The sequence below is a fragment of the Callospermophilus lateralis genome, chromosome 18 (genome assembly GCF_048772815.1).
Source record: "Callospermophilus lateralis isolate mCalLat2 chromosome 18, mCalLat2.hap1, whole genome shotgun sequence".
Classification (NCBI taxonomy): domain Eukaryota; kingdom Metazoa; phylum Chordata; class Mammalia; order Rodentia; family Sciuridae; genus Callospermophilus; species Callospermophilus lateralis.
Window position 1 is genome coordinate 48,520,314 of NC_135322.1, and position 14,609 is coordinate 48,534,922.

Below are 14,609 nucleotides of genomic sequence, written 5' to 3' on the forward strand. Positions count from 1 at the left end.
CAGGATTGCAAATTTCAGGCCCCAAAGACAGCGAGAACCTGTCTCAAAAAATAAAAGGGGCTGGGGATTTTGCTCAGCGGCAAAGCACTCTTTGGATTCAGTCCTCAGTACTACCCGCGCAAAAAAGACCCAAAAAACAAAAACCAAAAACTTACCCAACCCTTGACCGATGAGGAACCTGAAGTTCAGAATTTGGATGCTAGAAGGTGGCGTCTTGGTACTTATTGTACTCACTAATCTGAAACTACTATATCGTGAATTTAACCTAATCTTCATCAATCCCTGCAGTGAAAGATCGGCCTTAAACAAGATCCTCAAATCCTCATAAATATCCTGCTTTTCACTTCCACCTTCGTAAATCTTATTAAGACTGTTCACCCCGGTGAACCATGTGTTTGGGTTTGCCTTACAAGAGTTAAAAAAAATATTTTCTGCGGGCTGGACATGGGCTCAGTATTAGAGCGCTTGATACTTGGCTAACATGCCGAGGTCCTCCTGGGTTCAGTCATCAGCATCTGAGGGGAAAAAATTTTTTTTCAGGCATCCAGCTTTTGACACCAAAATTAAACTTTCATTTCCTTTGGGGGGGGGGGGGCGGTGCATAAGAAAAGGGGTAGCCATGGCTTAGTACAGGTTGTATATCAGAATTTCTAAACATGAAAGGTACTTGAAGTTTTTTTGCTATTAACTGTTTCAAATTTAACTGAATCAGGGTCAGAGAACGTAGCCTATATGAAGAAGACACTTGTGATGTATTTAAACTTGCTATGGTACATGTTCAATTTTATAAATAATTTCCTGTGATCTTGAAAAGCATGTGTATGACTTAATTTTTAAGTGTGACATTCTATATGGATCTAAATAAATCAAGCTTATTAATTATGTTATCTTGAAAAAAAAAGAAAAGAAAAGGGGTAGGGGATGTGAAAGAGGAAGGTGCAGGGAGAAGGAAGAGGAGGAAAGAAAACTGCACAAGGGTAAAGTTAGGTGTGGCCTGAATGTTCTCAATGTTTTGATGGAAGCAGACTACCATTTACAAGGCACTGCTAAATATCACAAGTAAATGGGATGACAGAAGAGCAACCACTTAAGTGGGTTTCACATGATAGTGATCCTGGCTCTGCCAAAAAACTGGGCATAGTAAATTATAGCATCCAACAAATGAGCATATCATCTGCAAACCTGGATATATTTTAAGCAAAACATCAGGAATAAAAAAACATTAAATATATTACATCCCTGGAAGCCTGGGAAGATCAAGCAAAGTGTTAGAAATTATAGAAGGGTAAACAGTGTCTATTTCACAGGCAGAAGATGGGAGTTGAAAACTGTTAAGCCAGTGAGCTTAAACAGCACTAGGTGATACTCTAGTTGGAAAACAGCATTAAATTTACACAATATCTTATCTTTTCTTGGAGGAATACCACCAGGTAGGAGGATTCTACAAACATAACAAATGCAGATTTCAAAGAGCATTTGACCATTCTCAACATAAACAAAGTAGATGATATCATTAAGGACTGTCAAAGAACAGGCCAGAAAGGACTGATGATGATGCCTGCCCCAGCCAATTCATGGTGCTATCATCACTATAAGCTTATGCCTTAGATAATAAAGATAATCATTATTTGAAAATAAAATTATAATATTAAGAATTGAAACTGCATTAACTATAATCTGAGAGTTGATCATGTAGAACGCCAAGAAGTGTCCAGTTCATAAACCTCACAGGGTCATAGTCAAGCCACATTTCTTAGGGTTACACTTCTCTTTGAACACATTTTATAAACAGATGGCCTGTGGTCAGTAACTAAGGTACATAGCACTGTTATGCTGCAGTATGTTATCCCATTAGCACAAAGCCTAAAAGATGTATAGGGACAGAAGGGGAAAGTAATAGATACTTTTAAAAAGCTAAAGCAAAAACACATACACCAAAAAGTAAATCCAACTACTCAAAGCAATATATGATTAGTTTTTAGAAGAAACATTTTGGCTACTTGCATGCCTATAATCCCCTCCTGAGGCAGGAGGATTGAAAGTTCAAGGCCTGTTTCGGCAACTTAACAAAGCCCTGTCTCAAAAAAATAAAAAGGGCTAGGGATATGGTTCAGTGATAGAAACCCCTGGGTTCAATCCCTAGTGTCCCCCCTCCCAATTTTTTTTTTTAATTAACAAAATGTAAAACATTGATTTAGTGGGTGGGAACCTCAGTTGAACAGTTTGAGAAAACATTCTGAGTTCTAGGGAGGGAATTTGGCACTGAGCAAAAATACTAAAATCCATATGTCCACATAATGTTCATTGCAGTACAATGTGAAATAATGTTTAAAAGCCAGAAAGGAGTGATGATGATGTATTTCACCTTGAGGCTGCTATCTAGGAGGCACTGGTATCAAAGTGCTGGGTCATCCTTAGAAATTCTTACCCTTGCAGGACAAGACTGTTGGCCATCCATCCACCTTTCCTCTGAGCCACGTTCTCTGAGCTTAAGAATTAAGTCATATTCCTAAACATATGTTTGACCTTATGGAAGAATTTTATATGACTATGCACAGTGAAATTGTATTTGCTTTAAAAATTATTGTAATAATTTGAAGAGTTCCAGCATCACAAAAACTGTTTAATTAAACTTGTTTCTACATTCCCTGCCTCATGGGGATTTAGAATAATATTTAACATTTTATCTTTCAAGGCACCATACCTATAGTCTAAACTAAAAATTGACAAAGTCTCTTCCAATCAAGGAGTTGTACACATGGGGCGTTTGATCAGGTTGTGGTATTTTTGAGCAAGGTCTACAGCTGTCCGTCCTTGCTGAAAGGGGAAAGACCACAAAATTGAATTCCAATGATTTCCCATTTTCTTAACTCCACAGAAAAGGTAATTTACTTCTTCTTTAGTAAAGTTTTTACGAATTCTTCTTTTTTCTGTAATTAATGAGAATTGTAGAACATATTAGTACTTGGTGAAAAAAAGGAGTCTTCTCGAAACCCAAATGAATGTGTAATTTACGTATGGATATAAACTAGAGTGAGAGTATTTCATGCCTGGGATATTCATCATATGAAAATCCACTTCAATTTTTAAAAATCTGAGGGCCTACTATTTTAAGTGCTACTATTGGTACTTCTTCAATTACTATAACATTTTTTTATAATGATACATGTAACATCTTTCCATCAAGAAACAAAAGGTTATAAAACATTTGGTTAATTCAACATTCCTGTAAGGATAGTTAACAGTTTACCTATCTTATAGATAGTTTTCCCAAAGGACTCCATAAGTTTGTAGAATAGAAAAGAATATCAATACTTGTTAAATACTAGGTTTGACTGATATTTTTTTGAAGAAAAAAATTAAATCCGTTTATTCACAGATGACTTGATTTTTTATAAAATTTATTTCTTTGTTCTAATCAGTTATACACTACAGCAGAACACTCTTCAATTCATTATATACAAATGGAGCAAATTTTTTTTGACTTCTCTGGTTGTACCCAAAGTAGGATCACACCATTCGTGCAATCATACATGTACCTAGGGTAATGATGTCCGTCTCATTCCACCATCTTTCCTACTATCTCCATGACCCCTCCTCGCCTCCCCTTTGCCCCATTCAAAATTCCTCCACTCATCCCATGCCCTCCTATTATGGATTAGCATCCACTTATCAGAGAAGGTTTGATTAACATTTTTAAGAATAAGGGTCTTCTGAAATTTATTTTACAAAACATGTTCACTACCAATATGGGTGCTCAGCTTGATCAAAACTCAAAAAGATAGAAACTTCCTTCACCATTATGTGGCCTGACTGTCTGGATTAGGGATACTTTCTAAAACAAAGAATCCACGGGGTAAAAATGGGAGTTCATAATCTGCTTGAATCAAATGTACGAAATATGATATGTCAAGAGCTTTGTAATGTTTTGAACAACTAATAATAAAAAAAGAATCAAAATAAATAAAACAAAGAATCCATAGTTGGTAAACAGATATCTTCTGGTGATGATTACTAGGAAGCAGTATTCTTCAAACCTAATTCATTAGTAACTCATATAATCATAAGTCATGTAATTATTGTAGGTAGATGCTGGAAAGTAGTTTTTTGTTTTGTTTTGCAGTACTGGGGATCAAATCCATAGCCGTGCACACGCTAGGCAATGCTCTATTACTGAGCTACACCCCCAATCCAAGGAGGAGGTTTTGTATTTCACCTTGAGGCTGCTATCTAGGAAGCACTGGTATCAAAGTGCTGGGTCATCCTTAGAAATTCTTACCCTTGCAGGACAAGACTATTGGCCATCCATCCACCTTTCTAAGAGCCACAGTTTATACTTTTTAAAACAGAAAAGAGCTGGGTGTGGTGGCACATGCCTGTAATCCTAGCTACTCAGGAAACAGGTAGGATATCACAAGTTCAAGGCCCATCTGGACAATTTAGTGAGACCCTTCTTAAAATAAAAATGGCTAGAGAGGGCTTGGGTTGTAGCTCTGTGGTACAGCACTTGCCTAGCATGTGTGAGGCACTGGATTTAATCCTCAGCACCACATAAAAATAAATAAAATAAAATAAAATAAAGGGAATCTAGCTCAGTAGTAGAGCACCCTTGGGTTCAACCCCTAGTACTACAAAAAGGAAAAAAAAAAAAAGAAAATTTTACCACAGGCTGAGAAATCAATGTAAGTAACAATACTTAATATTATAAATTAAAATGCAAGCTCTATGAAGGCAGAGATTTTTGTTTAGTTTATTCACCACTGCATCCCCAGTGTCTAGAACAGTATCTCAAACATAGTCAGCGATCACTAAATATTTGTTGAGAGTAAAGCTATTTATTTATTTATTTAGAGGCACTAGGGACTGAACTCTGGGGCATTCAACCACTGAGCCACATTCCCAGCACTCTTTATTATTTCTTTTAGAGACAGGGTCTCACTGAGTTGCTTAGCATCTTGCTTTTGCTGAGGCTTGCTTTGAATTTGCAATCCGCCTCCCTCAGGCTCCTGAGCCGCTGGGATTACAGGCGTACACCACAGCACCCGGCTCCCGGTCATTTTTGAAACAGGGATCTCACTAAGTTGCTCAGGCTACTCCTGAACTTGCAATCCTCATGCCTCAGCCCCCCAAGTCCCTGAGATTACAGGCATGTGCTACTACCCACAGCTTAGTGCTCTTATTAGAAATCTAAAACAGCAGACCAACTTATCAACTGGTTTTAACTAAAGTAAGTCTGACCTACAACACAGATACACAGTATTTATAGTGGAATGTTACAGTATTTAGGATAACTCTATATAATCAATGTGTAATTATATCTCTGCCCATTTCATGAGGGTTTACAGGTGATTCTTATTTTGTAAAATTTTTAGTTGTTACATATTTGAAGACATGATTGTTGAAAAACTTACTATTAATTTGCTGATAAGGGATGGGGTTGTGGCTCAGTTGTAGAATGCTTGCCTAGCACGTGTGAGGCACTGTGGGTAATCCTCAGTACCATGTAAATAAAGTTATTATGTCCATCTACAATTGAAAATGTTTATAAATAATAATAATAATAATAATAATAATTTGCTGTTGAGTCCTTATCAAGAATAAGATTTTTTTCAAGTGTAAAAAATGTCTTGGGGCTGGGGTTGCTCAGTGGTAGAGTACTCATCTAGCACATGTGAGGTACTAAGTTCAATCCTCAGCACCACATAAAAATGAAATAAAGATATTATGTGTCCACCTACAACTAAAAATAATTATTAAAAAAATGTCTTTATGAATAAAAATACACATATTCTAAGTGTCTACAGAAAATATGATTTAAAAAAATGGGCTCCTCTATAGTGCTACTATACTTTGGGGGAGGGGCTCTTAACAACTGAGCCACATCTCTAGCCCTTTTTTTTAATTTGAGACAGGGTCTCACTAAGTTGCTAAGGCTGGCCTTGAGTTGTAATTCTCCTACCTTAGCCTCCTAAATTGCTGGGATTACAGTTACGTGCTACCAAGCCCACCTTACTATACTAAATTTTACTTAAATGTATAACTTTTAACTTAATAAAAGGCCCAGATCTATAAAGTAAACTTGAGATTTCTTTTAAGGTTTTGGCATTGAGAATAGCCAAATAAGTGTTATGTGAGGCAAAATGTTAACTAGATGTAAAGTCCAAATGTCTCTGTAATAAGTAAGAGTGGTTCTATTGATGTTATTAATCTCCACATTACTTTGACTAGTAATGTTCTCAACTACTTATTCTTACTCTGCAGGTACTAGCTTCATATGAAAAGAAGAAAATGGTAATGTTTTTAAATCTCTTTGATATATGTTGACTGGTGATAAACCTGAAACATTAACACTTTAGTTAAAATTTCTATCAATTAACTGTTTAAAGAAGCATTTTGATTTTTAAGTAGGGTAGTAAAGGCTTATGCTATTTGTCTCTTCAATTTTTTTGGTGGGGAGAGTACCGGGGATTGAACTCAGGGTCACTCAATCACTGAGCCACATTCCTAGCCCTATTTTGTATTTTGTTTGTAGACAGGGTCTCGCTGAGTTGCTGAGCACCTCACCATTGCTGAGGGTGGCTTTGAACTTGCGATCTTCCTGCCTCAGCCTTCTGAGCTGCTGGATTACAAGCGTGCACCACAGCACTGGGCTGTCTCTTCAATTCTGATCATTTGAAGTGCTATAATTATGAACAAAAACCTTCTGCAAAGTCTCTAAAGCACCTGTACATAGAGCAATTTTGTTCCTAAAAAAGAAATGTGACCTAAAGGATAGAACAAGGGCTTCTGGAGAAAGGCTTGCATTTGAGTCTAAGTTCTGTTATTTACTAACTTATAAGAATTAAAGGAAATAATCTCTATAAAATACCAAATACAGAACAGCTGCTTAATACATGTACATTTCCCCCTGCTCCTTTCCCAGCTGGCAGGCAGTAGGTTAGCAAACACCATTAAAAAGGGAAAAAGGATGTTTTTTTCTTCAGAGGTATAACCGTTATTAGAGCCCAGGGCTATCATTTAAGAGCCCAACAATGATGAGACTGAGAATAATGACTCAGCTGCTCTCATCTTAGAAATATACAAAATTTAAGTTTATTTAAAAATTAAATATATTCACTTATTTGTCCAGGAGTAGTAGATTCATTATTGAGTTGCTGTCTTCTGTGTGGGGTCAGCAGAATTTCTGAAAAATATAAAAAACATTTAGCATATGTAGAGTTTCAATCTGAGTAATAGCATATTAATCCATTAGTATATTTCCATTTTCTCCCTTCTAGTAGAAATACTTAGGTGGGCCAAGGAAGAATTTTTAAACCACAAGAGACTATGTCTACTCCCTGGGTACATCTTAAATTACTAGTTGCTTAGACAGATTTTCAACATTATTTTACCATCTAGCTTTTAATATACATACTGCTTTAGATGACACTTTGAAGGTATAGTCATAATTACAGTTTTAAAACTGCTGGATTAATTACTTTTGTTACAGATAAGTGATTTCCTTAGTTCACTTTTATATCTGTCTTCAGCTTCCACAATGACTTTGTGACGATCACATTGGTATGGGCAAGAGTGCAAGAGCTTGCTAAAATTTCGGCTATTCAGGGATTTTCCTACTGCTATGCAACCTAAAAGAAAACAAATCAAAGTGATGTACAGATGTTACAAAATATGCACTAACACATCTATGAAAATAAATATCTATATGATTATAACTAAAGTTAAATCAGGAACTATACATATTTCAAGAAACTCCAATTCATGCAAAATAGTAAAGACCACAAATACACTACAATGAAATAAATATTGAGACAGAGGTGTTAACAGACAGTTATACTGATATAGAAAAAGAGCCTCTAGTTTGCCAGCTCTGAAGGAAGACATCCAGGAGATGTAATCATTAAGAACAGTTGTCTGTTTTAAACATTTTCTTTCTTACAGAAAATTTTAAACACACAAGATTAAAGGGCAGAGTATAATGAACCCTCATGTATTTATCACCCAACTTCAGTAACTATTAAGCCATGGCTAATCACATTTTATCTACATCTCCACCTATTCTACTCTGTCCCCATGTGCACACTGGAATTTGGATTAAAGTATCATTCCATCTGCAAATACTTCATTTGTATCCCTCATGAATAAGGGCTCTTTTAAACACACACACAATATCATACTCTAATCAGTATTTAAATTTCATCATTTTTTCTTCCTTGCTTCCCAATCATTTCAAAACTTTTTTAAAAACAACTGGTTGTTGTGGGCTGGGGATGTGGCTCAAGCAGTAACGCGCATGCCTGGCATACGTGGGGCGCTGGGTTCGATCCTCAGCACCACATAAAAATAAAAAAATAAAGATGTTGTGTTCACTGAAAACTGAAAAATAAATACTAAAAAATTATTTCTTCTCTCTAAAAACAAAACAAACAAAACAAAAAAAAAACCACAACAACTGGTTGTCTGAATCATAATCTTAAGTCCACCATAACATTTGGTTTGTTTTTTAAGATGCTTTTATTTATGTATTTATTTGTGGTGCTGGGGGTAAAATCTGGGACCTCACTCCTGCTGAACATGTGCTCTACCAATGAGTTGCTTTTAATTTACCAGTTCTCTCTTCCTTCTGTGTCATTAGTATCAGTTTCCCAAATGCTAGGATATGCCAGTACATCCTAGTTGTATCCTTTAAAATGTTCTCATGTACTCTATAAACCAGTAATTAGATATAGATGATTGATCAGATTCAAACATTTGGGTATTTTTGCTAGAATTCCTAACAGGTAGTATTGTGTCCCTCTCTGTAACATACTAAAAGGAACATCTTTTTTTTTTTTTATGTTAAGATGGAAATTAGAGTCAATTCATGTCAGCCACATCCAGCTACTATATCAGTTATCCATTAGCCTGTCACCTAATTGTATTTGTGGCCTATTCCTAAAGGATGAGAAGTTGGAAATGCAGATTTTTGATTGGAGTAGGGGCATTTTGGATATAATAAACATGAACAAAAGCACAAAAGTGTGAAAAAGTATTGTGTGTTCAGAGATTCATAGGTACTCTGATATAGTATAAGAAAAATATTGAAGAGAAGATAGAGCTGGGGAAGTTTGCAAAGAAAGACCAAGAAGGGTTTTGAAAGCCCTGCTAAAAATTTTTAACCGTCTTCAAGGTAATGGGGAGGAACTGAAAGATATTTATGAGTAAGGAAGAAGACATGATTTCTTGTCTTTGGAGAAAGGTCATCTGACCCTCAAAGGATCACTTGAGAGGTTACTTTAATAGTCTAGAAAATAAATTAGGGGATTTTGAAACAAGACAGTTTCAGAAAGAATCAAGACATTTCTAATCTAAACTGGCAGAATTTGATGAATAATGAACTGCTGGGCCAGGCACAGTGGCACATGCCTGTAATCCCTGCAATTCTGGAGGCTGAGGCAAGAGGATCTCAAGTTTAGGGTCAGGGAAGCAACTTGGTGAGACTCTCAGTAACTTAGCAAGATCCCATTTCAAAAAATGAAAATAACTCAGGATGTAGCTCAGTGGTAAGGCACCCCTGGGTTCAATCCCCAGAACTAACTAAATAAATAGTTTATGGGAGTAAAGGAAAACTTTGGAGTAATTCTCAAGTAATTCCATAATTGAATGGTAAAGTTTGGAATGAGCATAGCATATTTCTGGCACTGAAAGCAAGCAAATATTCAGTACAATTTAGCAAGTGGAAGCAGGGCAAAAATCTACACAATTTTGAAAGCCAGGTGGGGGAGCTGATTGTCAGTGAGTTGCAGAAAACTGCTGAGGGTTCTTTAGCATGGTGATAAGATAAAAAACACATATTAAGAAATTAACAGCAATATGGATACTATAGTTGGTGTTTAGAGACATTTGAGAACAAAAGACTGCTAGAAAGTTGCTGAAATAATTTAAGCATGACGCCAAAAGTCCCATGTAGGAAAGAATAAAGAACCAAATTTGATAGACTTAGAAATTGGCTGGACTGGTGATGAGCTCAGTGGTAGAATGCTTACCTAGCATGTGTGAGGCCCTGGGTTCAAGCCCCAGTGCTAGGGAAAAAAAAAATCCAGAAATTGGGAAATGAGAAAGAATAGTCATAGATGATTCAAGGGTTATAGTCTGGGAGACCTGAAGAATAGTAATAATATTGACAGAAACTGAGTTGCTGGGGGTAACTTTAAGAGGAAGAAAGATGTTTAGGATACATTAAGCTTGAAGTGGTATGTCCCAAATACAACTCAAAGTGGAAGAATATGCTATAAACCAAGGTAGAAGTTAAAACTTTATTTATTTATTCTTTGTACTGGGGATTGAACTCAGGGGGTGTGTTTAATCACTGAGCCACATCCCCTGCCTTTTTTTTTTTTTTTTTTGAGACAGTGTCTCACCAAGTTGCTTAGGGCCTCACTAATTCGCTGAGGCTGGCCTCAAACTTGTGATCCTGTCTCAGCTACCCAAGTCACAGGAATTACAGGCGTGCACTACTATATCTGGCTAGAAGTCAAATATCTTTCTTTTCTTTTTTTTTTTTGCAGTGCTGGGGATTGAACTCAGAGCCTTGTGCATACAAGGCAAGCATCCTATCAACTGAGCTATATCCCCAGCTCTTAGAAGCCAAATATCTTGACTCAAATTTGAAAATAATCATTAAAGGGCTGGGGACACTGACCACTGGTCATGCTTGCCTAATGTGTGCAAGGCCCTGGGGTTACAACATAATATCACACACAAAAATAAAATTAATTAAATATAATTTCTTAAAAAGAAAAATCAGGAAAATGAGACATGATAGAACAAAAGTCATAGAGTTAAGCAAGTATTACAGATCATGCCTTAGGAGAACACCTACAGAAATTTGGCAGTAAGAAAAAAAGCAGTAAGAACCAACTTCTGTACATCTTTTATCCTAGTATCTGCCACATAATGTTTGTTGAAATGAATAATGGTCACTAGGGAGGAAACAACCAGGAAAAAAATCACTCAAACTAAGGGATGAAAGAAATGGGGTTAATAGTTACAGAGCATTCGCTCCACCAAATAGATACTTCTGATCAGAGGTTCTTGGTTCATGGTACTCCCGGGCCAAAAGAAATGTTTAACTATTCTGTTAGGTCCCAAACAGCTTCCTAATTACTTGTGTTCTAATGACTTAGCAGCCATTTGAAAAAAATAATACAACTAAATTGAAAGAAAACTATAATTTGTATTTTATTCTTATGAATTACACTTATTATGGACAGCATAACTTCTCAAACACTGGAGTAAATTAATGATTCAATAACTTTCATTCCTGTTCCACATTGATTTTCTTTCTTTTTTTTTTGAGAGGGGGAGGATTTTTTTAACATTTATTTTTCAGTTTTCAGTGGACCCAACATCTTTATTTTATTTTATGTGGTTCTGAGGCTCAAACCCAGTGCCCCACACATGCCAGGTGAACATGTTACCACTTGAGCCACATCCCCGCCCTCGACATTGATTTTCATGTGGTGTTTGCTTTTCATGACAACAACCTCTAAAAACCTAGCTTCATATGGTATTATTATACCAGGCATATAAGCATGTGCCTATAGTCCAAAACTACTGAGAAAGCTGAAGCAGAAGGATCAGTGGAGCCTAGGAGTTCAAGCCCAGCCTGGGCAATATAAAAGATCCTATGGCACACATCTATAATCCTAGCAACTTAATAGGCTAAGGCAAGAGGATCCCAAGTTGGAGGCCATCATGAGCAACTTGGTGACACCCTATCTCAAAATAGGAAATAAAAATTAAAAGGGCTGGGGGTATAACTCAGTGATAGAGTGCTCTTGGATTCAATCCCCAATTGTGAGGTAGGGCCAGGGGGAGACATGGCATCCTCAAGAGGAATGTGACACAATCTAATGTTGAAACTATGAACTACCTTGAGTTAGGAGTTCATGAGTTGTCCATCAAATGTTGATTATTGTTATATTTCCCTTATTAAGTCAAAAATATTGTGTAGTACTCTTGTGAGTTCATTACAGAGCTCCAGGGAGCCTGGGTGGAAAATTTTGGAAAAATGTAGCTTTAGACTCCTGAGAAGAAGAAATTTAAAGGAATAGTAGTTAACAATGCGGAGATACTAAAGTAGATAAGAATTTATTTTTTAAAATCACAGGTTTTAGGGGGGGAAAAGGTTTCAGATAAGCTTTAACATTTAAAGTTCAGGAGAAAGTAGGAAAAAAGATCCATGTTTCAGAGAGTTAAGAAGGGAATAAATACTTGAAAGCAGCAAGAGAAGAATCTTGCAATAAATAGTGGAAAGAAAAGTGAGTGGATGAATGCTTTTTAGGGTATAGGGTATAGGACTTTTAAGATAAGGGAAAATAAGCATAGTTTAAATGGCCCAAATAAAGTTATTGGATAGAAAGGAATTGACGAGAAAGATTTTATAATTATTAGAGTGGGAAGAAAAGATGATACAGAATTTAGAGTATGGCTAGCCATCAGCATTAGCATGACAGAGGTAAATATCTTCATCCGAAATAGAAGAATAGTGATGTTCTGAGCTGAACCTCAATTTTCTTCATAGAGCAGATGGGCGCAGTAAATGTGAACAAAGAGAAAATACTGGAGTGTGAAGGAAAGAAGGAATGGATAAGTACTGTGGAACATTTTCAGAAAAATAATAATGGGGCATGGGACAGTAGAAACATTAATGTATTTATTATAAATATAAAAAATAGGCATTGTTTAATTCTTAATATTATAATGTTTACAGCAGAATCCAGAATACATACATATTTGCTCTCTGAAGACAAAACTGTGTTTTGCTCAATTTAAATTTAAAGATGATATTGTGACAAGACAGTAAAAAAGTTATAAAGAGGTATTAACTGCATTGTTTGTGTAAACAAATGTTGGGAGCTCAGCATGATATAGGTAATAGAGTATTAATTTGAATGTTTGATGCTCCAAATTGTCATTTATCCAAAGGAAATGAAGTTTAAGTCACAAAGGTAGAACTATTATAAATTCTAGTTTTTATTTAATATCATATAATGCTTCAGTTATAAAATAATTACAATTAAAAAATACTTACCTGAACACCTATACTTCAATATTTTGGAACAATTTTCAGTTGCTTGAAAACTGACAACTTCCTTATTTATTATGTCTGAACATAATACAAATGGATCTGTAAAAAATTATAAAATGCATGATTTTTTGATACATGAAAATTTGTAAGATTTATTAAATCTCAAGATTTTCATAACTTTATCTCAGTACTATAGAACCAGTCATCTTGGTTGGATTAACAGAAAGATTATGGATGTCAGTAAAAGATTTCTCAGGCATTTACATCAGAAAGGTAAAGGTGTGGCCTATAGTTCATAGGGCAGACATACCAATGTAAATTTTTAGCTATATCCATCACCTAAATATCTATTTTCTTGAAAAACAAGAAATATTTTAAAACATACCTGTTACTGGTAACTGTTGCTTTCTGTTTTTTACAGTATGAGTAGGATGTTTAAAAAAACTGTCACTAAAAGAAAATAGATAAGAGATCATTAAAAATAAAGGTAACTGTTTGGTGGACAAATATTTCTGTAAGCAGTGACGTGATTCTGGGTGTTGGGCAAGCAGGAGTACAGAGCCAGTATCTACCAAAATATACTATGCTATGCTCTGGATACTGAATGTCCCCAAAAGTGTATGTGTTAAAAGCTTAGTCTCCAGATTGGCATTATTAGGAGGTGCTATGGATCTTTGAGTAAGGGACTTGTAGAACGTCCTTAGGTCAATTGGTGTGTACCTTTGAAGGGGATTATAGGACCCAAGCCCATCCTCTTTATTTTGTGGCTCATGCGGTGTGGTCTATTCTATCAGGTGATCCCACCATAATATGCTGCCCTTGCCAAAGGACCCAAAGCAATAGGTACTTCATTCCCCTACCATTTTAGATTTTGTAACCTCTAGAACCATGAGCCAAAATACATCTTTTCTAAGTTAACTGCCTTAGTTGTTCTGTAGTAGCAACAAAAAGCTAATACTTCTGCCAAAGTAGGGTCTGCAACTGTCATAGCCTTGTTTTTAGAAATGAAGTTAAACAAGACTTCCTTCAGAGGGTCAATAGTATTGATGTCAGCAGAAACAAAGAAAAATAAGATTATGAAAAGAAGAAAGAAAGGAAGGAGGGCACAAAAGGAGAGAACAAAATTAGTGAGAGTAAAAAAAGGAATAGCAAAGTATATTAAAAATAATCATTTAAGGACCTGCATTTAAAAATTCTGGGGCAGGGATGTTGGGGTTGTGGCTCAGCGGTAGAGCACTCACTGAGCATGCGGGAGGCCCTGGGTTTGATCCTCAGCACCACATAAAAATAAATAAAAGTATCGATAACTACAACTAAAAAATAAACATTTAAACAAAATTATTCCTGACTGCCAAAACATTTGTGTCAGTGACAAATAAATCCTTAATGAATAAATGTAAGTTTTGACTATACTGTCACAATAACAATACCAAAAAGGTCAAGAGTAGATAGAAGACAGATGAAGCAAGAGTACCTCTATAATATCTATTACATGTATTTGTAGAAAGTACTACATAGGAGGGGAAGTGTAAACATT

General features: G+C 35.9%; 1 protein-coding gene across 1 annotated transcript in view; it reads right to left on the reverse strand.

Moving 5' to 3' along the window:
• Window positions 1-2,742: 2,742 nt before the first annotated feature.
• The window catches only part of Terb1 (telomere repeat binding bouquet formation protein 1), a 44,880-nt gene continuing 33,013 nt past the window's right edge, over window positions 2,743-14,609 (reverse strand). The window contains exons 13-17 of the mRNA XM_076837566.2: window positions 13,458-13,522; window positions 13,076-13,171; window positions 7,479-7,628; window positions 7,118-7,183; window positions 2,743-2,930 (exon numbers count right to left, since the gene is read on the reverse strand). Coding sequence (XP_076693681.2) covers window positions 2,743-2,930; window positions 7,118-7,183; window positions 7,479-7,628; window positions 13,076-13,171; window positions 13,458-13,522 — 565 coding nt within the window. The remainder of the gene's footprint in view (window positions 2,931-7,117; window positions 7,184-7,478; window positions 7,629-13,075; window positions 13,172-13,457; window positions 13,523-14,609) is intronic.